The sequence below is a fragment of the Megachile rotundata genome, chromosome 1, assembly GCF_050947335.1.
Source record: "Megachile rotundata isolate GNS110a chromosome 1, iyMegRotu1, whole genome shotgun sequence".
NCBI lineage: Eukaryota > Metazoa > Arthropoda > Insecta > Hymenoptera > Megachilidae > Megachile > Megachile rotundata.
The window spans coordinates 6,750,642-6,774,495 of NC_134983.1; the positions used below are offsets into that span (position 1 = coordinate 6,750,642).

The 23,854-nt window shown below is 31.3% G+C and overlaps 1 protein-coding gene across 2 annotated transcripts in view; it reads right to left on the bottom strand.

Moving 5' to 3' along the window:
* Window positions 1–1,205: 1,205 nt before the first annotated feature.
* Window positions 1,206–23,854, bottom strand: part of Ptp10D (Protein tyrosine phosphatase 10D) — a 160,323-nt gene continuing 137,674 nt past the window's right edge. Inside the window, exon 18 of one of the 2 annotated variants that reach the window (XM_076535956.1) lies at window positions 1,206–1,388. In XM_076535956.1, the coding sequence (XP_076392071.1) occupies window positions 1,351–1,388 (38 nt within the window). In that variant the 3' untranslated portion in view covers window positions 1,206–1,350. The remainder of the gene's footprint in view (window positions 1,389–23,854) is intronic. The other variant, XR_013039445.1, reaches the window with a different exon arrangement.

The window sequence follows — 23,854 nt, forward strand, 5'->3', positions numbered from 1 at the left end:
TAATATATAAAATATGAATGTAAACTATGAATTATAAAGTATGAAATACAAAATATAATATATAAAATATATACATATATAATATAAAATATTAAATGAAAAATATAAACTATAAAATATTAAATATTAGATATCACATATCACACATCACATGTCGAATATTGAACATCGATTGTCGAATGTTATATATCAAATATCAAATATCAAATATCAAATATCAAATATCAAATATCAAATATCAAATATCAAATATCAAATATCAAATATCAAATATCAAATATCAAATATCAAATATCAAATATCAAATATCAAATATCAAATATCAAATATCAAATATCAAATATCAAATATCATATATCAAATATCAAATATCAAATATCAAATATCAAATATCAAATATCAAATATCAAATATCAAATATCATATATCAAATATCAAATATCAAATATCAAATATCAAATATCAAATATCTAATATCAAATATTAAATATCAAATGCAAAGTACCAAGTATGCAATAGAAAATAGAAAATAGAAAATAGAAGATAGAAAATAGAAAACAGAAAATAGAAAGTGTAAGATGTGAAACATAAAATACGAAATATAAAATATATCTCTACTGTGTGATATTTATCAAAAAAATGTACTTAAAATGAAGCAGAAAAAACCAATATAAATAATCTTCTGTATTTCTATACAAATGATAAAAAAATCCAGCAGCCTTCGCCAAACAAAGAATATAAAACGGACTCATAAAGGGCACTTTAAAATGCATCTATCGCGTGTATTCAGATAGTGAAATGCTGAAACAGGACAATAGAAAATACTTCATTCATCCGTGAATAAAATAAAACATCCAAAAACAAACAAAAGCTCTTTCAACACGAACCGATAAAAATAAACTAACGATTTCAATTTCACTTACCAAATTCAACAAATAAACGTTGGTCACTGTTCTCATCCTCTTGTTTCGCGCCAGCGTAATTAACACCAGCGAATTTCCAATTATAGAAAGTAGAAATATAGTCCCGTATAATGGTATAATTAAAGTTTCCAGAAGATCAGCTTGTCCTGATTGCGTAATGTTTGACAGCGTAATGTTAACAGTGACAGAAGTCATCGTCGATAGCTGCGGTATATTGCTGACAAATAGTTGATCCATGTCAGATTGAACACCGTATTCGTGTTTTAACGCTTTGTCCGAAATGTTGTGATCCGAAAACGACATTTCAACTTCATTTACTTCCGTTTTTTGTATCAAATTTTCGTTACGAGTTTGAACGAAGCGGAACTCTCTCTCTTATTTTTGTGCACTGCATAATGAATGAAGAACTTTATTCTCTTTGATGTCATTAAGCTTCCGTTGTTTTGCGAGTTGTCTTTGTCGCATCTGAAAAATAAATGAGATAAGGTTAGAATGCTGCAATTTAACCTTTCAGTGCAAAGGGCGTATACGTATGCACATGTGGCAATTACGTTTTTGCTAAACACAATTATTCTTTTACTAAATTGACGGACTTTTATATACAGTATGTCCACATCTAACAAGGGAACATATCCAACTCCGACACGCCGATTTTGATGAAACTTATGTGAGATATAGTCCTCAAAAAAATATTTGACACGTATCTTTTTATCGGCAATCGTGCATATTGAAGGGGTGAAAATAGCCCTCGAAGTTGGGGGTGGAAATCATATTTTTGGGAATATCTCCGGAAACAAAGAAGATAATTGGATTCTTTTTTTTGTAAATTGTTGGTCTTTTAATAAGCAATTTTTGTGCGAAAAAAATTTCAATAAACTTTATTTGTTTAAATAATATTTTGAAAATTTACAATTTTTGTTTAAATTTTTGCACTAAATGTTGATCTATTTTTTTGCAACTCCGTGTACGTAAACTATAGACAAAAATAGGGGATACGTGTCTTTGGAATTTGTATATTTTATATACAACTATATTATTAGTTATAACTCCTTAATAAAATATTTAAAAGCAAATGTTCACATAATATTTTTCTCTTATTTTTGCGTGTAAGACACGCTGGTAAAGTCTGGCTGAAAAAAACTGGGACACCCTGTACATATTTTTATACATTCAGATATCTGCTTTAATGTTACATAAAATATAAATGAAAAAGAATATTTTTATATAGCATAAAACAGATATCTGAATGTATAAAATATCAATATTTTCAATACTTTCTTGTCTTGAATATATGAATTTTCCTTTTCATAAATATCTATTTAAAAGTCCATGGTAAATTTTTTACAGAGTACTACAGTCAAAAGGGTTAATAACATACTCAAAGGAAAATGTAATTTTGTAATTGTAATTAGATCTTGCCTTAATTTAAAGAAACTTTTTTTCAAATTTTGAAAGCTGAAAGTCGTTTGAAATGTAATAGTCTCCTCTTTCTAAATTTACAAATTTTTAATATTGAAAATTTTAGTCTTCAAATTCCTCAATTTTCAACTTGTAAAATTTTGGCGTTTCATGTTTTGAAATTTTCGAATTTTCAAATTGTAAAATATTCAAATTCCTACACTGTTAAATTCTCAAATTCCAACCTGCATTCTTGAAATTTAAAAAGTTTTGCTAATTCTCAAGTTTTTAATTCACTAAATTTTCTAAGTTTCCGAATTACAATATTTCCGAATGTTTGAACTCTTCAATCCCCAAATTCGGAAATTGCCAATTTCTTAAATTTCGAAATTTCCAAATTCTCAAATTCTCAAATTCTCAAGTTCTCAAATTCTCAAATTCTCAAATTCTTAAATTTTCAAATTCTCAAATTCTCAAATTCTCAAATTCTCAAATTCTCAAATCCTAAAATTTCCAAATATTCAAGTCCTTGAATTCCTAAATTCTAAAATTTCCAAATTCCCAAATTTCCAAATCCTTGAATTCCGAAATTCTAAAATTTCCAAATTCCCAAATTTCCAAATCCTCGTATTCCTAAATTCCAAAATTCCCAAATTCTCAAATCCCCTAATGCCCAAATTTCGAAATTCTTGAATTCCTAAATTCTAAAATTTCCAAATTTCCAAATTCTTGAATTCTCAAATTTCCAAATCCTTGAATTCCGAAATTCTAAAATTTCCAAATTCCCAAATTTCCAAATCCTCGTATTCCTAAATTCCAAAATTCCCAATGTCCCAAATTCTCAAATCCCCAAATGTTCAAATTTCGAAATTCTTGAATACCTAAATTCTAAAATTTCCAAATTCACAATTTTTTGAATTGCCAAGTTTCTTAATTTTTAAACCCTCAAATTGCCAAATTCCTAAATTGTTAAATTCCGAAGTTCTCAGTTTATCAAATTTCTAAATTCTCAAATTTTAAATGTATTGAGGAAGCAGCCAACGTGGACGTTTAAAATATCGGTTGTTTGGCGCGTATACTAGTAGCGCCACGGATCGCATAAAATAATCGACGATCTTCTTCCTGTTACCGGTCCGCGTCCCACTGCACGTGCTTCTTCCGAGCTGTTCAGTCGTAATAGTTATGTGAAACTTTATGTATCTCTTAATTCGTTATTTTTCTCTTTCTTATTATATATTTGCAAAGTGTAACTCTGTCTACATATATGTAAATTAAATCTATAAAGATGGTGGCATTTATTTCAACCTATAACCAATAATAAAATGTCACTTTTCCAAATCCCTAAATTCCCCAAATCTTTCAAACTCTCATATTTCCAAAGGTTCAATTAGTCCAAACCCGAGATTCCGAATTTTCAAACCAATAAGATACTGGTAATCGATAATAGCGCATCTGTGCCTTACCAAACCTAGAGTACGACTTTACATATCTGTGCACAACTGTAACATTTGCAGCAACGCGCACTACTTTCATGTTCTATCGATTCTTGGAATCGTTCTTGCATATTAATGCATTGATATACTAATTCTTCAGGGTTACCATTCGAAACATGCGAACTGTGTAGATAGTACATGTATCTCTTGATTAATCCGTTGTCCTGCAATATCGTGTCATGCTCGTGACGCACGCTATACAGTTCATACGTCATAAACCAAACTCGTATTTTCACCGGAACGGAATTCTAAGTTCGATTTTTATTATATTAGGTTGGGGAATAAGTTCGTAGAGTTTTGACATTTTCTTTTTTTTACAGCGACATTTTGCAATTTGCAAAAGGTTATAATATTCATGCGATAGGGCTCTTTCTGCTCTACAAAACTGTGTTAATCGTTTTTTTCAGTAGATTCATTCGTCATTACTATTGAGGCTCAGAAATGGAATATCAAGAAGGTAAAAAGCAGCATTTTCGACACCTGCCCTTTTTCGCTTTCCATCGCGGCCAAAAAGTTGTGAAAAGTTGTGAAAAGTTGCTGAAACAGGTTTAATGTATACAGAGAACGTGTCATAGATGAGTCGACAGCACGGAAATGGTTTGCAAAATTCAACCTAAGGTTGGGCAAGAAGTTCGTAGGGTTCACTTCGTGAGGCACCCAGGCTCCCAATTTTTCGACAAATCCCATTGAATGGAGATGATTGAGAATAGTTTTGTGGTCACAGTTCATTTTTTCGACCAATTCACGACTAGTTTGAGGACCATCCTGCTTCACAAGTGCTCGGAGACGCTTTTCGGCGAACTCAGAAGGTCTTCCGCTGTGGGGCGGGTTTCCGATGTTAAAATCGCGATTTTTAAATTTTGCAAACCATTTCCGTGCTGTCGACTCACCTATGACACCTTCTCTGTATACATTGCAAATATTCCGGGCTGCTTCAGCAGCTTTTTGGCCGCGATGGAAAGCGAAGAAGGACAGGTGTCGAAAATGCTGCTTTTTACCTTCTTGATATTCCATTTCAGAGCCTCAATAGTAATGACGAATGAATCTACTGAAAAAAACGATTAACACAGTTTTGTAAAGCAGAAAGTGCTCTATCGGATGAATATTATAACCCCTTGCAAATTGCAAAATGTCGCTGTAAAAAAAAGAAAATGTCAAAACGCTACGAACTTATTCCCCAACCTAATATTCTTTATAATCAAATAACATTGAATACGAAATGTGTCTAAGTTTGCATGTATCTGTGAAAGCGAGTAAACAATTAGTAGGCACGATGGCCAGTGTTAAATACTCCCCGAAGAATTGTTTAGTTTTATTTAGATTTAAGTGATGTTGTGAATAACGAATAAATATGGTTATTTTACAGTGAGAACATACATAACCCAAACTTATACAATTTCACTTAAATCTAAATAAAACTAAACAATTCTTAGGGGAATATTTAACAACCAGAGTAGCTTTAGGACCATCAGAAATCAGGGACTCTCAACGTAGATTGGAACCGAGTTGGTAGAACTTTTTCCAGGACCGTAGTAACGACGCGTTTTAACGAGTTTGTTTGTACTAAAAATGTAAAGTGGGGATGCATTCCGCATAAAACCTTGGGGAAAGCACGAGGACGACACATTTTTTTGGCGGTTTTTAGAGAAGAACGTGAAGAGAAATCGGACGATAATATTATATGTGTAAGAGCAATTGTACTGTAACGAATAAATCAGAGACTTCGGATAGAATTGGGACCTGGTCACTTTCATCCTCTCGCCAAATGATTTCCAGACCCTTCCAGGCCCACAGTACTGGCGAAATTGTTTTTCCCGAAAATGCGAAGTGGGGATGCTAATAAAACCTTCGATCAAACCTGAGAACATTTTATTAGCGCATTTTGGAAGAGACATTTTTAGAGACCGCGAGGAAAGAATTCCGACAATAATGTATTTTGTAAAATTAGTTTCTGTGTGTATTATTTAGCCATCCTTACATATGTAAAACTGTTCCGTGTGAAATATAGGCCTCCTTTGTCTTCATATTATAGCAATAATTAGTAAACTGTGAATGACGTATCGGCCTATTCAGGCAACTAGAAAATTGTAGGTTATTGGGTTAACTAGCGCGGTATATCGTACAATTTAACTCGACATCCTAAGTATACTCGAAATGCAAATTCAACAACCTTTACGTGATGTACTCTAATCGGCTCAAATTCCTGCGGCCTTTGTGTGTATTATCGAAGTATAATAAAACGATGATACAAAGGAAGCTATGATTTCATGCGCTTGTTATAGACGTAACTTTATTTAACGTTACTTTTGTTTGTAAAAAAGTGTTGGATTTGACAAGTTTCGTTTTCTGAACTCTGTATAGATATTTGATTATGTAATATTTTTTAGAGAACACCTTCTTCGTTTTTTTTTTGTTTTGCTTGCTATAAAAGTGTCTTAAAAGTCAATATTCTTGCGAGATCAGAGCTCTATAAAAACTATGTAGCATAACTTTTAACGCTCCAAGTGTCAGGCACCACCGATGTACGACGTTAAATTACTCAATTATATTTAATATAAATATTGTAAACAAAATTATATTACTTCTGAGATGAATAAAAAACTTTAATATTATTATTTACACGTCATTGTAGCGTTTAAAATCCGACCCTTAAAAACTTGTGATAATGAGAATAAGTTGTTGATTTTCACAATTAAAAGTCGGAACGTCAAGGGTTAACAACAGTTAACAAGGGTTAAATTGGAAAATTATTTCTTAGTAAAAATTTCGTGATATTATAATTTTGTTGGCAATTAGATGTGTAGATATTCCTTCAAATTTTGACTATTTCTTTTTATTTTCCTTAGTATAACTTAGGAGCAGAATGTTCTTAAGTTATGCTTTTATTCGCTTTCAATCGCTGACCTTCCACATCACAAACCATCCCTCAGACACTTTTGTCAATTTTTCTTGGGACTTTGGTCCATTTTAAAAAAGTTTGTTTCTTTGACAAAAAATCGTCTCTGGCACGGTCTGACCTGCATATTTGTATACGTGCTTGGGGTGGCATTTTATAGTATTTTTATTTGAATACATATATGCAGGATGTTCGTGGTAATAAGAACCAGCGTTTTCAAAGCAGTGTATTACCAATGATAATAAGATACAGTGGGGATTTCAATAAAAGGGAAGAGGTAAAAGTTACACTACATTTTAGTTGCAATACAATGATCTACGAATGAATGAATGATGATCTAATGAATAATGAAAGTAATCTTCAGTTTCTTAAGTGGAATATTATGTCTGTTGTAAATGAATCGAAAACTCTTTAATACTGTATTTAGTGCCATTATAAACACAGAGAAATGACATATTGAAATTTTTTGTTGAAATACTTATATGAAAGATATACATATTATTGTAAAAATCCTTCGTGCGTGTATGTGTACAGTCCCTAGCCATTGATAAATTTTCACTATAAATTTTCAACATTTTACACGTTTTCCGTAAAATTAATAGGCCTATTCAAATTGTAATAATTTATTAACTACTAACATTACTACTGTACATAACATTATTGACACATGTTAATATCTTGTTTACACTCTTTGCTTTGGTCACAGCTTTCGGCATGCTCTGTATGTATCATATGCTTTATATCTTCATTATTTTCCCAAATATCTGTAATTCTTTTCAATTTAGATAATGTGGGTGGAGAGTTGTAAACTAGTCTTTTGGTAGGCAGACATTTTCTATGGCATTCAAATTTTACCTGGTGCTCTATCGATACGCGACCTAACGTAAACGCTCGCACGGTTAATCGCTCATCACCCACACAATTTATTATCACGATAGTAACAAAATGGTGTGTATATATCGTTATCAACGTATTTAGTAATAATTTACATGACTTAAGACAATTTTCCGTAAGTGACATAATTTTATAGCCATAAAAGTGAATTTTCGTACGTGGTCCTAATTCAATGGCTACGGACTATACACATACAGTACGTCTCTCTCTGTTTATTTAAATATTCTTATTTTGAATAACACCAGAAAATGTAGCATTTAAGAGACTACATAATACAATATAAATGATATTCTTATAATTGGATGCGTGAAGATCACCTTTGCTTCCTTAAATAAAGTATCTAATTTCTACGATCACTTTTGATAGATTTACGTATTCCGAGTAAAATACGAAAGTAATCAGGTGCATTTGTCTTCAAACTTGTCATTGCTGAAATATTTGAATTTTTTCATGAAGCGTATTCGAAATGTCGGCAGCTGTGCAGCGTCGCAATCTCGAATTCGTTCCTTAATGAAAGTCACAGATTGAAAATAGCAAAGTATCTCGGAGACGGTAAGCTTTAGGACAAATGTGCCTTGGTACCTTCATACTCTGAATACGTAAACTTATCAAACTTGAGCGTACAAAGTTCGACGACCCATTTAAGCAAATCTAACCTATAGCTTCTGTGATCCTCCACTTGCAAGAGTACCATTTATATCACACTGTAGAGCTTTTTAAGCCCTTCAAATTCTGTATATAACATTTCCTCATATTTCTGAAAACGACTAAGATTTTTAACCAGGCAGGGTTTGTGATACACACTACGAGGTGCGATCATTAAGTTCCAGGACTGGTCCCGTATATACAGATAAAGTCACGTGTTTCAAATTTGGCTTTTTAGATTTTATCCCCTTCAAAGTAGTCCTCTTGTGCAGCTATGCACCGATCCCAGAGCCTCTGCCATTTTTGGAAAGCTTCCTAGAAGTCTTCTTGTCGAAGCGTGTCAAGCACCTGCTGCGATTCGCGTTGAATCTTGTCCACCGTGTCAAATCGCCGACTCTTGAGCTTTAATTTCATTTTGGGGAACAAAAAGAACAGGGTTCCAAATCTGATGAATACAGAGGGTGAGGAAGGACGACAATTTTCCATGTTTCTTTTTTTCATGTCCCTTTGTTCCAATTTGGAGTCCATCGTGATTTCACAAAGGAGAGCGTGCGTATGCTACCATAAACTTGTATAACACAGGATTCAATGAAGATATCGCTTCCAAACTTCGTGTCATATGTCTCGAAGATTATTATTCTTATGTTCTGCAAGCGCATGTCAATCGTGTCATTCGTTTGGTCACAGCAGACACAATCCCGGAACTTAATGATCGCACCTCGTATATACAATAAATGTAGGTATATCGTAATTTCGTCAAAATTTTGAGTTTGTTTCGTTAAGAAAACGTATGTTTTTTTTTATAATTTCATAAGATAAAACGTATTGCTTCTTTGTTTTTATCAGAGATCAAAGTTAATTTATTTTTATGCCACTTTCATAATATCTTTGTACTTTCAATAATAAAGTACGAATTTATGCAACATTACTCAGAATTGTTCAAAGAACGTGAATTTTGATATTAATGCAAATTTCAGGGCCCTTTATGTTTTATCGTACTTAGTTAATGTATAGATTACGGAACAAAAACGATCATTATTTATAACCGTTATACTATAAATACGGTATATTAATGTGTCGCTAATCCTGTCGCTGCTTTTAGCGTCAGGCGTTTTTCTTTCAATTTCGTGCTCCCTAAATTTAATGTACTAGAAAATATTTGTCTGCTTATTAATAGTTGTATATTATTTATAACAACTTGAGATCTGTTTTATAACACACCTGAATTATCCGAAATTAATGAATCAAGCTAGTTTTATAAAGTATATTAAATTGTTTGTTGACGGACACATTCTGAGTGTTAATTTTCAACAAAATAGCAACACTTGTAATTAAAAATTTTTAATTAAAATTTTCGAATTTTGTTAAATAAGAAAATTTTCAACTTTCTCGTTGCCTTGTTTTTGAGAATCTAAAAATTTATATACAGCTTTTTAGTGAAAAGTCATTTATTAATAGTACAAGTTTCACAATACCAATCATATTATACTAATTTATAAGAATGTAAAATTATTAAAATTTAATTAAATATATTCGACTAATTGAAGATGCATTGGTGGTAAATACAAGTTTAGTATCATTTCTTGAGCATTTAACTTGTTATCAAATATGTAATTAGAAACCTTAATATTAGTTGAAAAATGAAAACAGAACGTATGTTGAAAAATAACTATGTACTAACAACAAGTGTACAAACGTCAACAAAAGAGTAAAGTATTCAATCGCGTTAAAATTTGAATTAATAATTAATATTTTATTTGTATTAATAATTTGTAGTAATCATGATTCCAGTCAAAAATAGAATATTCTACATAATATTGTGAACCGAATCAATCCATTTTCATTTATTTACAAAGTCGTCAGAATAATCCTATCTGAATTTCCTGTCGTTAACCTTCGAAGTAAAAATAGGTGCGACTGATCATTTGTCTTCTTAACATGATTACCTCGAGTTTGACGTATCGATCACAGTCAAAATATACTAACTCATTTATTTTCTTTAAATAATGTATTCTGAAAAGATTGAACGCTGTCGATTCGTCTATCATTATAGGAAAACAAATGTCAAAGATATTAAGAAACTTGAACTTTGGATTAAATAACATTTTAGGGAAATCCATCGATCAATGTTTTGCGACAGATTATAAATTTCATTCTGACGTAAAGGAGAAGCACCTTTGGAAAGTTATTCAGAAACGATAATGTTACAAAAGTTTTAAAGCATCGATATTAATAAGTTCCGTAATGAATTCCAAATTTAGACAACGTTGCTCAGCTGAAGTCATTCGACTAAAATTTTGGGATCGATATGCTATTCCAAATTTTGAAATTTAGTTTTTTGATATGATGCGTATATTCGGTAATTGTTTAATCTTTCAAGTCGATATTAATTTGTTAACTTATTAAAATTTATTATTATACTTGTCAGCAAACGCTTCAATTAGACAACAATTTTTTAAACAGTAAACGAAATATTTGTAACTTTAATAACTGAATAATTGAATAATTGAATACTTGAGTACTTGAATAATTGAATACTCGAATATTTGAATACTCGATTATTTGAATACTCGAATAATTGAATACTCGAAAAAGTGAATATTTGAATAATTGAATATTCGAGTGATTGAACACTTGAATGATTGAATACTCGAATAATTGAATACTCGAAAAAGTGAATATTTGAATAATTGAATACTCGAGTGATTGAAAATTCGAATAATTGAATACTGGAATGATTGAAAACTCGAATGGTTGAATAGTTGAATAATTGAATAGTCGAATAATTGAACACTCGAATAGTTGAATGCTCGAATAATTGAATACTCTAATAATTGAATAATTCAATACTCGAATAATTGAATAAACTAATAATTTAATAATTTTTAATAAATTGCCTTATTTATCAGTTTCAATTAATTTAAATAAATAATTCATCATTAATGGAAATATGATTGTTCGTGGATATATCTACCTCACCTATAACGAAAATAGCAAACAGAACGAAACGAGAGCAAGCAAAATAATATTTTAAAACAATATCGTACGCATCTCAAAATATCTGCCATTAATACGTGAAATATTGGTTCCCTATGCAGCTGCCACCTGTTCGAAACAGATTCGTCGAATGTCAATTTTACAATTTTCAATTACTTATATCTCGAAAACAAAGCACATATTCCGATTTCTTTCCGGCAGATCCATAATTCTGTAGAATCTGACAGACTGACAAATATCCTAGCATAAGCAGACACCTCGAGGAGCATGCGTGCGAAGAAATATAATTTCGACAAAAGCATAAAAGAAGTTATAGGGCAACATTCTTCGTTCCATAGTATTTTATTGCCGCATGAAATCATCATAACAAACAATCGTACTTTATCGCATACCTGACAAAACACAAAAAGCTTAAATTATTACACGTTTGGGAAAACTATCTCTTTTATGAGCAATAAAAAATCGCCGCAGAATAATATTTCCTTCTCACCCGGTTCACGTTTGTGTAATACAATCGAAAAGAACGATGAGCTTCCTGAATAGATACGTTTTTGACAACTTCGTCATATTTAGACGGATAGAGATGTCAACTCACGAATTGGCGCGCGACACATTTTGAAATAACGCAGTTCCGTAAAAAGTGTACGAAAAACATCTTACTTTTTTCACTTCGGCATGGAATTAGACATCTTTCAACTTTTCAGTTTTTCAATTTTACATTTTTCAAATTTTCTAATTTTTACATTTTAGATTATCTGTCAACTTTGAAATTCCAATATTTATGCTTTTAATTTTCTAGGTCCTCAAACTCCTAAATCGTCAAATCCCCAAATTCCCATACCCGTAGTCTCCAAATCCCCAGATCTCCAAATTCTAAATTATTTTCCTTCCAAATTCTATATTTTAAATAATTTAAATTACAAATCCTAAATTCGAAATTATTTAAATTCCTAATTCTAAATTAACTTATTCCTAAACCCAAATATCTTCAGTCTACTATATCTCCAAATTCTTAAATCACCCCCAACATTTTAAGTTCTCAAAAATCCCTAAAAAGTGATATGGTTCTGTATAAGCGTTTCATTTCCCTTAGGGAAGTCTAATTTGTTCCCGATTGCACAACAGAATATCATATTAAAGTATAGTAGATTTATATCTATATTATAACAGGGATGTTCTTTGAGAAATAACAAAGTAAACGGATGATACCGTCACACAGTGTTTACAAAGGATATACCTACAGATGTCAATCCACGTGTTGGCGCGTGAGATCGAACCAAAGTAAAAGAAGCTCTATCCCCACCGTGAACACTTCCAGCGTTAAATTTCGGAAAATAATAATAATGACGATAATAACTGCATCACGCAATTCGCACTATCTCACTCTCGAGACGTTTGCCTGTCATTGTTTTTGGCCTAATTGGTGTGTGACCTCTCGAGCTAATATATCGTCGAAAATATGTGTGAGGCGTTTATTTTTCTATTTTGACTAATTGGAACTGTAAACACCTGGGTTAGCTTCTTCATGCGCCAATACGTGGGTTGACATCGGTAGCTATGTTAGCAATAATTTTTATGAAGCAACGTTAAAACTTGCATCCTAAAATCTCTAATAAGGGAATATACGCAAGTATCTGTTACCGATTTTGACAAAAGTTGTTTGTAAAATAGTTTTCATAAAAATATTTTACACGCATTCTGTCAGTAGCAACATAGGAAGGTAAACCTTGAATAAAAACAACCTTTCAGTTTGTGACAAGCATGATTTAACGTATATCGTACACTATTACATATGACATTTATATCTACCCTTACATCACACACGATTTTGCAGTTTTAAATAACCAATTTGATCGCCGGATTCGCAAAATTATGTTAATAATATACACAATTTTTTTAATTGATAAATTTTAATCTTTCCGTGTGGAGAGGTATGCATATACAAAATACGAATTTATTAAAATCTTGATTTTTGCGTCATAAAAAGAGTTGTATCCGACATATTATCCTGGTCCGTGACGTGCGTTCCTATTGGAATCGCACACTTGGCATATCCGAGTGTTAATTAATTTTATCTGGAAAGGATCAGTCGTTCCATTTTCATGATTCAATTATTGACAAATTAATTTCAAAAACGAAAATTAACAAAAAATTCAGGTATTTCAGAAGCGCTTTGTTTGATCAAATGGAAAAACGATTGCAATTTACAGACAACGAATAAAATAATTTTAAGAAGAAAAATACGCCGACTTCGAAATGCATTAAAAAGTATAAAATAATTTCTACTTCCTAATGAAGTAATTTCTATTTCATTCAATCGTACAATTACGTAGCAGATATGAATGAAACCTATTTACTCGTTAGGTAGTATATTAAATACATTTCAACCTTTTTGGAGGCGGCGCAAAATTAAAAGCTTTCCGTTAGTTATGCACAAGGAAAGGGTTGTCCAGAACCATGCCCCTGACAACATATTAAAGGGACATTAAAATCGTTCGAAGTTGATTTCAAAAGTTAATAACAATTTTTCGCTAATATCTCGAAAACTAAAGCTTTCCGTCATTTATGCATAAGGAAAAAGTTGTCCAGAACCATGCCCCTGACAACATATTAAAAGGACATTAAAATCGTTCGAAGTTGATTTCAAAACTTTTCAACAATTTTTCGCTAATATCTCGAAAACTAAAGCTTTCCGCGAAATTTGTATATGAACAAAATTGTTCAGAATCATGTCCGCGATAAGATATTAAAAGCGCACTAAGTCGAGAAAAGTTTATTTCAAAAGTTGCCGGTTGTCTTGCAATAACAATACTTTGCAATTAAAAAATGAAAAATTTTTTGATAATGGTAGCAATGGGGAGTCAGAATCTATCAGATGCAAAAGGTTTTGTTCCGATCGGTCCACCCAGCTGGGCGTAATCGGTGAACATACATAGAAAAAGAAAAAAAATACTGATCGAATTGAGTAACCTCCTCCTTTTTCGAAGTCGGTTAAAAAGACATTTCTGCGAATAAAAATGTGAATTGTAATATTAATTTCACTCGAACAGATCCATGTTTTGTTGTCTAGTATTTTTTTGGTATTTGTTGCCTAGAAGATTAAATTGTCCTAAGCTATCTTGACTGTTATCAGCCCTCACCCTCGTCATAGAACTATTCGAGGAATCGTTCAATGGTACGAAACGCGTCCGATCATTGGACAAATGTGATATAAATTTCCTTAACTGTTCCAGATAGTGCAAGATTCTTTCAGAGACTTACGAAATGGTTCATAAAACACGTTCATGTATCTTTGTGCTATTGGATTCGCAAAAGAAATGTGTGGAAGCTTAGGGCAATCAATGATTCTCGATAAATTTAACACAAAAGCTTGGTACGTTTTCGAAAATCAGTATTAACGATAGATTTTAGTGAGAATGTAGAGTAAAGGTTTCATAGCTGTTTGGGGGACCTGTTCGTTAATTATTCACGGTTGAGCTGTTAATATCAAAGCTTTATCAATAATTTGTTATCGTAAAGCTAATATCAAAATATTCATACTATCCTTAATGTATTGTTAAGTTAATTTTGTTAGTTGAATCTAATTATCGTTGTACGAGCATTTAAAGACTGATCAAGGATTATTACATTAACATGATTTAATAATCTAACATAATATCTGTGCCTGTTGTAGTATGTTAACAAACAACAGTCTTGTGAGATAACAATATGAAAAAAATTTTATTTACACTAACAAAAATAAAAATACTGACATTTATTAATTGTTCATTTTTATTAAAAGAATAAATAAAATGAAATATTTTTAATTTGTAGTATTTTCAATAACCTTTAAGTACTTTTTTAAATGTTACTTTAAAAACGTTTCGTGAATGAAGTATTTGCAAAATAGTACGATTTAAAATAAAATAAATTATTTATTATTTAAAGTTTGAAGTAATGTTTTATTCAGCTCTGGAATGTAAATTTATAATAACTAATGCCGAAATTATTTCAATATTCATGTAAATACACCTAGAGACAGTTATAAATTTGCAGAATGAAAATTAAACGAGAATTGAAATTAAATTCAGATCGTCACTGTTGCATTAACTGGAGAAACGTGCATTGAAAAAATTTACATTCATTGAAGCTATGAATTATTGAAAGTCACACATTTCAGTTTTATTATACATCGGTTACACTTTGACTCAAATGTATGATTCAATTTATGGGAGATTTCTCGAAGATTGTATCGTGAATGAAATAGTGGTATCTTCCTTTTAAATGTTACATCAAAACATCGATAGGTTCCCGTCAAATTCTTCGCTGCAAATAAAACTAATGCAAGGACCACTTAAATTTATTGAAATTAAATTCAAGAAATTTTTGAAAAATAACTGTTCTTTATTCACGATCAATCATGACTGCAGTTTTGGTCTTTTAATAAAATATTAACAATTCGAGCTGGTCATAGTTTCAATACTTTTACTCAGGGTGAAGCAATAACTGTTATTAGCACCTTAAATATCTTCGAGTCTATAAGGCTCAGAGGAAAATTAGTAGAATGAAAATTGTACAGCAGGAAAGAGTCTATCACATAGTTATAATTTTTGCCCAAGTGGAGGCTTTTTAGAGATGTGAAGACCATCTTTGTTTTTTTAAATAGAACAGTACATTTTTGTACTTACATTCTCATAGAATATTTCAAGGCGAATAGACGGATGTATTAAGAAGGTCATTGGTCTGGGTTAAGCCAATTGCGATGAAAAATAATTTACTTTTATGAAATGGTCAAGCACCGTTGATTTACTTAGCTAACAGTAATACGCGACTACATATGTTCAGCATACGAACGGACTCCATCTCTTACAATTTGACGACATTCCCCAGAAACAAAAACCATATCTACTCTTTCCGCTATTGAATAACGTATTTCAGAAACTTGAGATTCACTTCGCTCGGTAGAGATTCTCGTAAACGACTAATCATAGTATGTGCAGATGAATTGTACAGCGTAATTCAATGCTTATTTCTATTCAACAACCCATAACAAGAGATTTCGAGGTAGAGATGAAGTAATATAAGCAACCGGAGACGGCAAGGATTCGACCATTTCCTGAAAGTAAATTATTTTCCATCATAATTGGCTTAACCCAGACCATGAATGATCTTCCCAATGGATCATTGTATTCGCCCTGAAATACTATATCAGAATGTAAGCAAAAAACTGTTCCATTTGAAAAAACGGAGATGACTTCATATCTCCAAAGCGCCTCCATTTGGACAAAAATTATTGCTATACAATAGACTCCTTCGTACCGTACAATTTTGGTTACTTTAATTTTTCTCTGAACCTTATAGATTCGAAGATATTTCAGGAGCTAATAGATATTGCCCCATCTTATAAAAGATAGTGCTTCAGATCGTACTGCCTTAACACAGGTCTTCACTCGATTTACTATTAAAAATTTTTTCCTCAAGTCTAACATGTCAAATTATTTTTTGCAGTAATTTATTAAATTTCTCAAAAATTATTAAATATTATAAGAATCGTTTTAAAGTATTCGATTCTTTTGCATTACCCCTTTTTACAATTATTCTGATCAATTAAATGAAACTAGGTTTTAAATTTTCTAATCAAGTACAATTCTTCACCGATATATCAAATATAAAAGCAATTTCATGTGGTCGTATCAAAACGAAAAATTGTCTCCATAAAAGTGGCTCACAAACAACATTGACTTTTCACGTGCTATCGGCAGTTTACTTTCAGGCATTATTAAACTAGATCCTCCGTGTTTCTTTATACACAACCAACTGGAAAATATCGATGAATATAAAAGACTTTGCATCACATTTATTTCCATACATATTACGGAACTGCAAGTTTCAAAGAGTCTGATTCAAAAGCCGCCGTAGATTCCTCTAACACTACAACTGTTTACCACGAGTAATTGAACAACATCGAAAAAAGTTCTTTGAGTCCTCTTGTTTTACGATTGAAATATTATCAATAAATGATTTTGATTTGATTTTGCTTAAAGGAACTAGCGTTCTTCGCTACCGTATAATTTCAACACAGAAGACAGTTAATCGATGATATTTCCAACATTGTGCTTAGAAATGTAACACTTTCTTAATTTTAAACGATTAGAAAAAGTTAACACGCGTTTAAAAAATTTTATAGAATGAAATGTTTGAACAGTATTCATTTTAACGTGAGTAAAATAATAACAAATTATTACAGCGAATTGTGAGATATTAAATTTCTGTAAATTATCAAAACAGAAAAGTTATAACACAAATAAGTGTACAAAAAAAATAAAATTATCCAATATTCATTTGATCAAAATCATATTATTATTTTATTATTAGGCTTTTTGATCCATTTATTTATTCGGAAATTTATTTTATTTGTAAAGTATCAATATGAACTTTTGATTCACTGTGTATGAAAAATATGAGCAAACATGCAAAGAATGTTCCAATAATATGCAGACTGAACACGTACCTCGAATTTTCATATCAATATGGAAATAAGCAAAATTAATATGTAGTCACTCTAAGGATTTGTGATTTGAATATGATATGAATTGTAAATACTGTTCGGATTAGTTACTAAATTATATATATAAATTATAAATTAGAATATTTATAGACACTCTATGTTCATGTTGCACGAACGTACTGTCAAACGAAGTTTATCCAAAAATAGTTTCAATTTTCGAAAACTGCTTGTGGAAAGTGTTAAAATAAATTTTTCTTTCAAGACGCACAGGGTGCGTCAGAGTCTTCGAGTAATTAAAAACCTACAACAATGTATGCTAAAATGTTTTGGCGTAAATATTTTTATAGAAAAAGAATTAAATTGAGTAGCCTTTGACTAAATTTTTGATTAAGTAGCATTTATAGAAATTTTTTACAAACTCGCATTGCAATAACCCTTTTACAAAGTAAAATATTTGTAGATTTTGATGTGTGAGATTGGATAACCACAGGTAATGAATTTACACTGACAAATAAAAGAGTATTACAGTTTTTACTTTTGTACCAATCATCACATGTACACCTGTATGCCAATTAAAGCTGTCACTCCAAAGGTCGGACAATATATCAAAATTTGAAACCATTTCCGTATAACAACGAAAACATTCTTGCACAAAAAACTGATGAATCAAGCTTGATTTTTTCAATATAAATTTAGGAGCAATTTACCTCAACTACGCTTTGAAATTAAATTCCCAAACGAAAGTACATTCAAAAAATAAGAACAAGATCAAATTTTCATGCTGTGAAAGAGCAAAGATTCGACTCTATCCTCCGTGGATTTATTTTATTTCGTAGCATACTTTTTACGAATAATTCTCAGTGCGACGAAACCAAAAGTTACAAACCAAACGTTGACCACTTAAAATTATGTAATTATGAAACTTTATTAAAACTCCCAAACAGTTACAATTGTCAGATATTTACAGTGAAACCGCACAATCACACGTAAAACCACGTGATTTTCATAATGGCTTAGACTTACCCGAACAAATAACTATAAGTTGAATACGACCGCTCTATTTTACACTCTGTAATTAATTAACGTCGCGCGATCGAGTACCAGAATCAATTGAATCACTCGGTACAGCTCTCGATGTTTCCATTAAATCGCACACTTTCAAATCCCAAAGGAACTTTCGAAACGGAAAAAGTTTTCACCACGCTTTCAAACTTTCGCACGTATCACTTATTAACTGTGTTAAGCTTCAATTTTCCGTTCCGCGACGGATAAAAATTGAACGATATTCATTTTCCACGGGCACTTTGCACACCGTTCGTGAAGTTTTCTCGGGAACGGCATAAGTGGCGGCGCTTGACGATCTGCGCGGCAAAAGTGGTTAAAGTCAACGCGTTTAGCGACCGACGCCATGAACATGAAGCGCACGCGACGAATCCTGGCCGCCTACTGAATCCAGGACTACTTTGAACCCGGCGAATGCTCCTCGCTCTCTGCTCTGACCAATCCTAGCTCAGCAATCAGTTTTCTCTACGGTCCTCGCATCAACATCAATGACGAGCTTGCTATAGTCGCTATAATTGTTTCCTACGGATCCCCTGTCGATGCGTAATAACTTGAACGCGATTAAACCATCTTACGCGGTTAAGCAGCCTTCGAGACCTCGAAAAACATTCAATAGTACTTAGGATGCTAAGGTAAATAGTATTTTAGGGTATCAAGGTGAATGGTACCAAGGTAAATATCTTGGGGTATCAAATTATACCTAGGGAACTAAAGTAATACTGGACTGAGGTATTAAGGGTACCGAAAAGTAATCAAAGTTTTGATTGCTGGCGAAAAACATTTATTTACTAAAGAAATCTTAAATGCTAATCAACAAAATAATTTCCATCATTTTCTAATGCTTTTTGCCAGCGTAAAGGTTCGAGTCCCTTTTTAAAAAAGTCTTTCGATTTGAAAAACTTTGAAGTCATCGAAGAAATTTTGAATACTTTTTGGTTCCCTTCATAAGTAATAACGATTTAAGCACTGAAACAGTTGGAAACTTAGTTTTAGTTTTGGCAAATACTATTTTCAAAATATTGTCACAAAATATTGTTCAAAAGATTAGCTACTTGATGTCATATTTATTATTCATAATTCCAAGTAGTTACGAGTATTTCCAGTTAGGTGAACAAATCTCTTGCGCTATTTGTGAGGTGCGTCAGAACTAATTATAGCTACAATATAACAGGCGAAGAAAGTTGAAATGTTATGATAATTTGGTATTATGCCATCGTTGATTATGCAAGTTATAATTGGACAATTCCAAATTGAAGCGTATTAAAAATTCGGGTGAAATTGATTATAGCCGAAGTGTGACTGCGTCACGAGTCAAAATAGAGCAACAATTAATAATATAAGCGATGGATACGTATGGAAATTGAAACGTCACCTTTGTGGATGAAACGATTGACAGGTCAGATAAAACGCTGTACAAAGGTAAATAATACTTCAAATAATACCTTAGGAAGGTAAATGATGCATTAAATAATATCTTATGATAATGAGGTAAAAAGTTTTTTAATTACCTTAAGGTAATAACATAAAGAATTGCTTATACGTATATCTCAGAGGTAATACGTTAAATAATATCTCAAATAATACCTGACAATACTAAGGATAGTAATACCTTAAGCAGTACTACAAATAATACCTTATGGTACTAAGGTAAATAATACCTCAAAGCACTAAGAAATCAAAGTTTCGATGCAACATTTAATTTACAAACTGAATTTGTAAACTCAGTGAAACTGAGTGCTAATCTAGTGAAACTCCTGGTGACTCAGAAATTTCAATTATAAAGTGGGAAAAATCTGTGAATGATTTGTTTCAAATAATTCATTGCAGTCTGAAAAGTAAAATGAAATTAGTTCCAATACCTTGCGTATACCACCTGAGTTAATAAATCGACAACGTCAAGAATCGCATTGTAAGAATTGCAGAAGAATTTCCTAGAACTGTAGAATATCCGATGCCATAGAAACCAATACTCTTCTGTAGAATACTTCAATAACAATATCCCTATTCACATTAAATTTAACGAACACAAATACTCTATCCGATTATTAAACGGGATCAAAATCACTCGCTAAAATGTGCTACGAACCCAAATTTCATATCTAATATTTCATTCACTGCTGAAGTAATTATAATTTTCCATAGTAATCACATATGATCAAAAGAAAATCCTCACATAATTATTGAACTAAATTATCAATACCGTTTCTCGTTAAATGTTCTAATTAGCAGCATCGGAGATCACTGTCGTACCTAATTATCGTCGTTATTGGAGATCTCACAGTACTTCAAAATTAGCTATCAGGCACTGCTTATTTCTATGTGAATACTTTAATATTTGCATAATATATTTTTGAGAATATCGATATGGCGATGGCGTTAAAGTTCACTTTATGTAATGTGAAAAAGCACTTAAACTGAGCGATCGATCAAAAGCGGACCAGTTGCATGGTTCCTTTGAACTTCCTTTTGAATATTTCACAAGAAAATCATGTCGATAAGTGACCTAGAAGAACTACATAACCGAAATCACCGGCTTTCAAATAATTCGATACGAATGTGGAATATTGAAGAAAGTTATGATTCTAGAGGAAGAAAATATCGAGCGTGGAAATGGAAGGAAGTCGTTTGAAACACCCTTTACGAGTGCTGCAAAACCAGTATCGAGTGAATCGTGATGTCAACATACAAATATGTTTATATCTTCGTTGAGCTTTCAACATGTGTTACTCAAGGTTTCACTTGGTGCACTATGTCCAAAATGCCACAGATATTGAATGATCCTTTCTGAACTTCTTGAATAAATACAGTCAGCTGTATTTCGATCCATAAAGCAACGGGTAAAATTACTGTTAAACTGTTGTTAAGCTGTTATTAAACTATTATTAAACTGTTGTTAAACTGTTATTAAACTGTTGTTAAACTGTTATTAAACTGTTGTTAAACTGTTATTAAACTGTTGTTAAACTGTTATTAAACTGTTATTAAACTGTTGTTAAACTGTTATTAAACTGTTGTTAAACTGTTATTAAACTGTTGTTAAACTGTTATTAAACTGTTGTTAAACTGTTATTAAACTGTTATTAAACTGTTGTTAAACTGTTATTAAACTGTTGTTAAACTGTTATTAAACTGTTGTTAAACTGTTATATAATTATTGTTAAAGAGTTCCACCTGCAATGAGGCATACATTCAAGTAAATTTTGTTTTTGGTGCATATCTTACTATTTGCGAGTTTCTGTATTTAAACAATGTCTGCTAAAAATGTTTTATTAGCTGGATATCTTTCTGGAAACCTTCAGTTATTAGCAGAGGTACAAAAACTGAGCGTGGGTTACAGGATAAATTACCATAAATAAATATTTTTTAGACATTAGTATGCGTACCGGTGCAAAAGTTTAATTTTGTAAAATTTAAAAAGTATCTTGTATTTTTCATCGATTAGATGTATCTGAAATTCGTACTCAACATTCGCTGAATAATGCTTTCAGCGGTTCGAAGGATAAGGATTTTTTAATGATGTGATCCCTCAGGGACTGTTGCTCCCCTTAGACCTTCTCTAATCCTTATGCAAAATTTGCTTGCGTTTCGTGTATGTGCGTTTGATCTTCTATGTATAGATTACAAATTAATTTTTGTATTTTGTAATGTATTATAATTAATTTTGTATTTTATATTGTATTATAATTAATTTTGTGTTTTGTAATGTATTATAATTAATTTTGTATTTTGTAATGTATTATAATTAATTTTGTATTTTGTAATGTATTATAATTAATTTTGTACTTTGTAATAACAACTTATATATTAGTTATATAGTATATTATGTAGAACGACAGGTAAACAATTTTTAAAAAAATAATATTGAATATTTTTTATCTGTCATACTACTTTTTCTTCGTACTTTACTTCTTTCTCATACTATTCTTTATTATTTTCTTAAATATGATGTTAAGATTATCACTTTAGGTATTAAAGTACAGGTATTAATACTTGCAAAGTTGATATTACGTTGTACATTAACATCACGTATTCGAAATACATTTTCTAATAATTTTCGCAACTAAAAGTCACATAGATTTATCGTTGAAAAACAAATACGAATAACAATATTTTTCAACTATTTCAGTATCAGTAGTTTTTGAGATATAGAACGAAATACGCTTTTCAGTTTCAATTTCAGGAGTTATTTTGACCTCTTCAATGTGAACGATTGCTGATAGAAAAAGAATACCAGTCAAATTTTTTTTTTAATACCATATCACACTGAAAGCGCTTTAAAAGCGGAGTCTCATATCTCTTTGGTATCTTCTATAAAGTGTTTCACTGTCGTTCAGTACATAGCGTTAGTGTTCATATCGTTTAACACGGTTAAATATATTTCGAAATGTATTATTATTCACATTACACTGACAATCGATCATTTAATATTAATGAAGAGCTTGTGCATCTTCTGCAAATGTTTAGCTTCAAATTTATGCGATATATTGCTGTTTTAGGGTGCTATTACATCAGTGGATTATATCATTACGATGTTATTAAGGCATTAAATCACATCACTACGATATTATTACGTCATTAAATCATATCGTGCAGTAACCTCGTATTCTACACACCTGGTGTGATGAATTACTGAATATTAATGTGTATCTTTGATATGTTGAGTATCGTAAGCCTACCGGGTAATATGTTGTAGTAGTAAAACCATTAGGAAATAATAAATAGTTTCGAAACTTGAGGATTTTGTCGTCAAGATAACAGTTAAAATTATTACACTATTAGCATAATGTAATAATTCAATTTCATGATATTGTGATTTAGGTCTAAATTATGTTAATTGCATGTACTATATTGTATTATATTGTATTACATTGTATTACATTGTATTACATTGTATTACATTGTATTATATTGTATTATATTCTTTCTTTCTACAGTAAAGATTATACATGGTCGATAATGGCCTATTGCGATATAATTTCACACAATTTTAAAACAGAAGTTAAAAATTTTCTGAGGCAACATCCCCGCTGATTTTAATTTCCGCCACTGATTATAACCC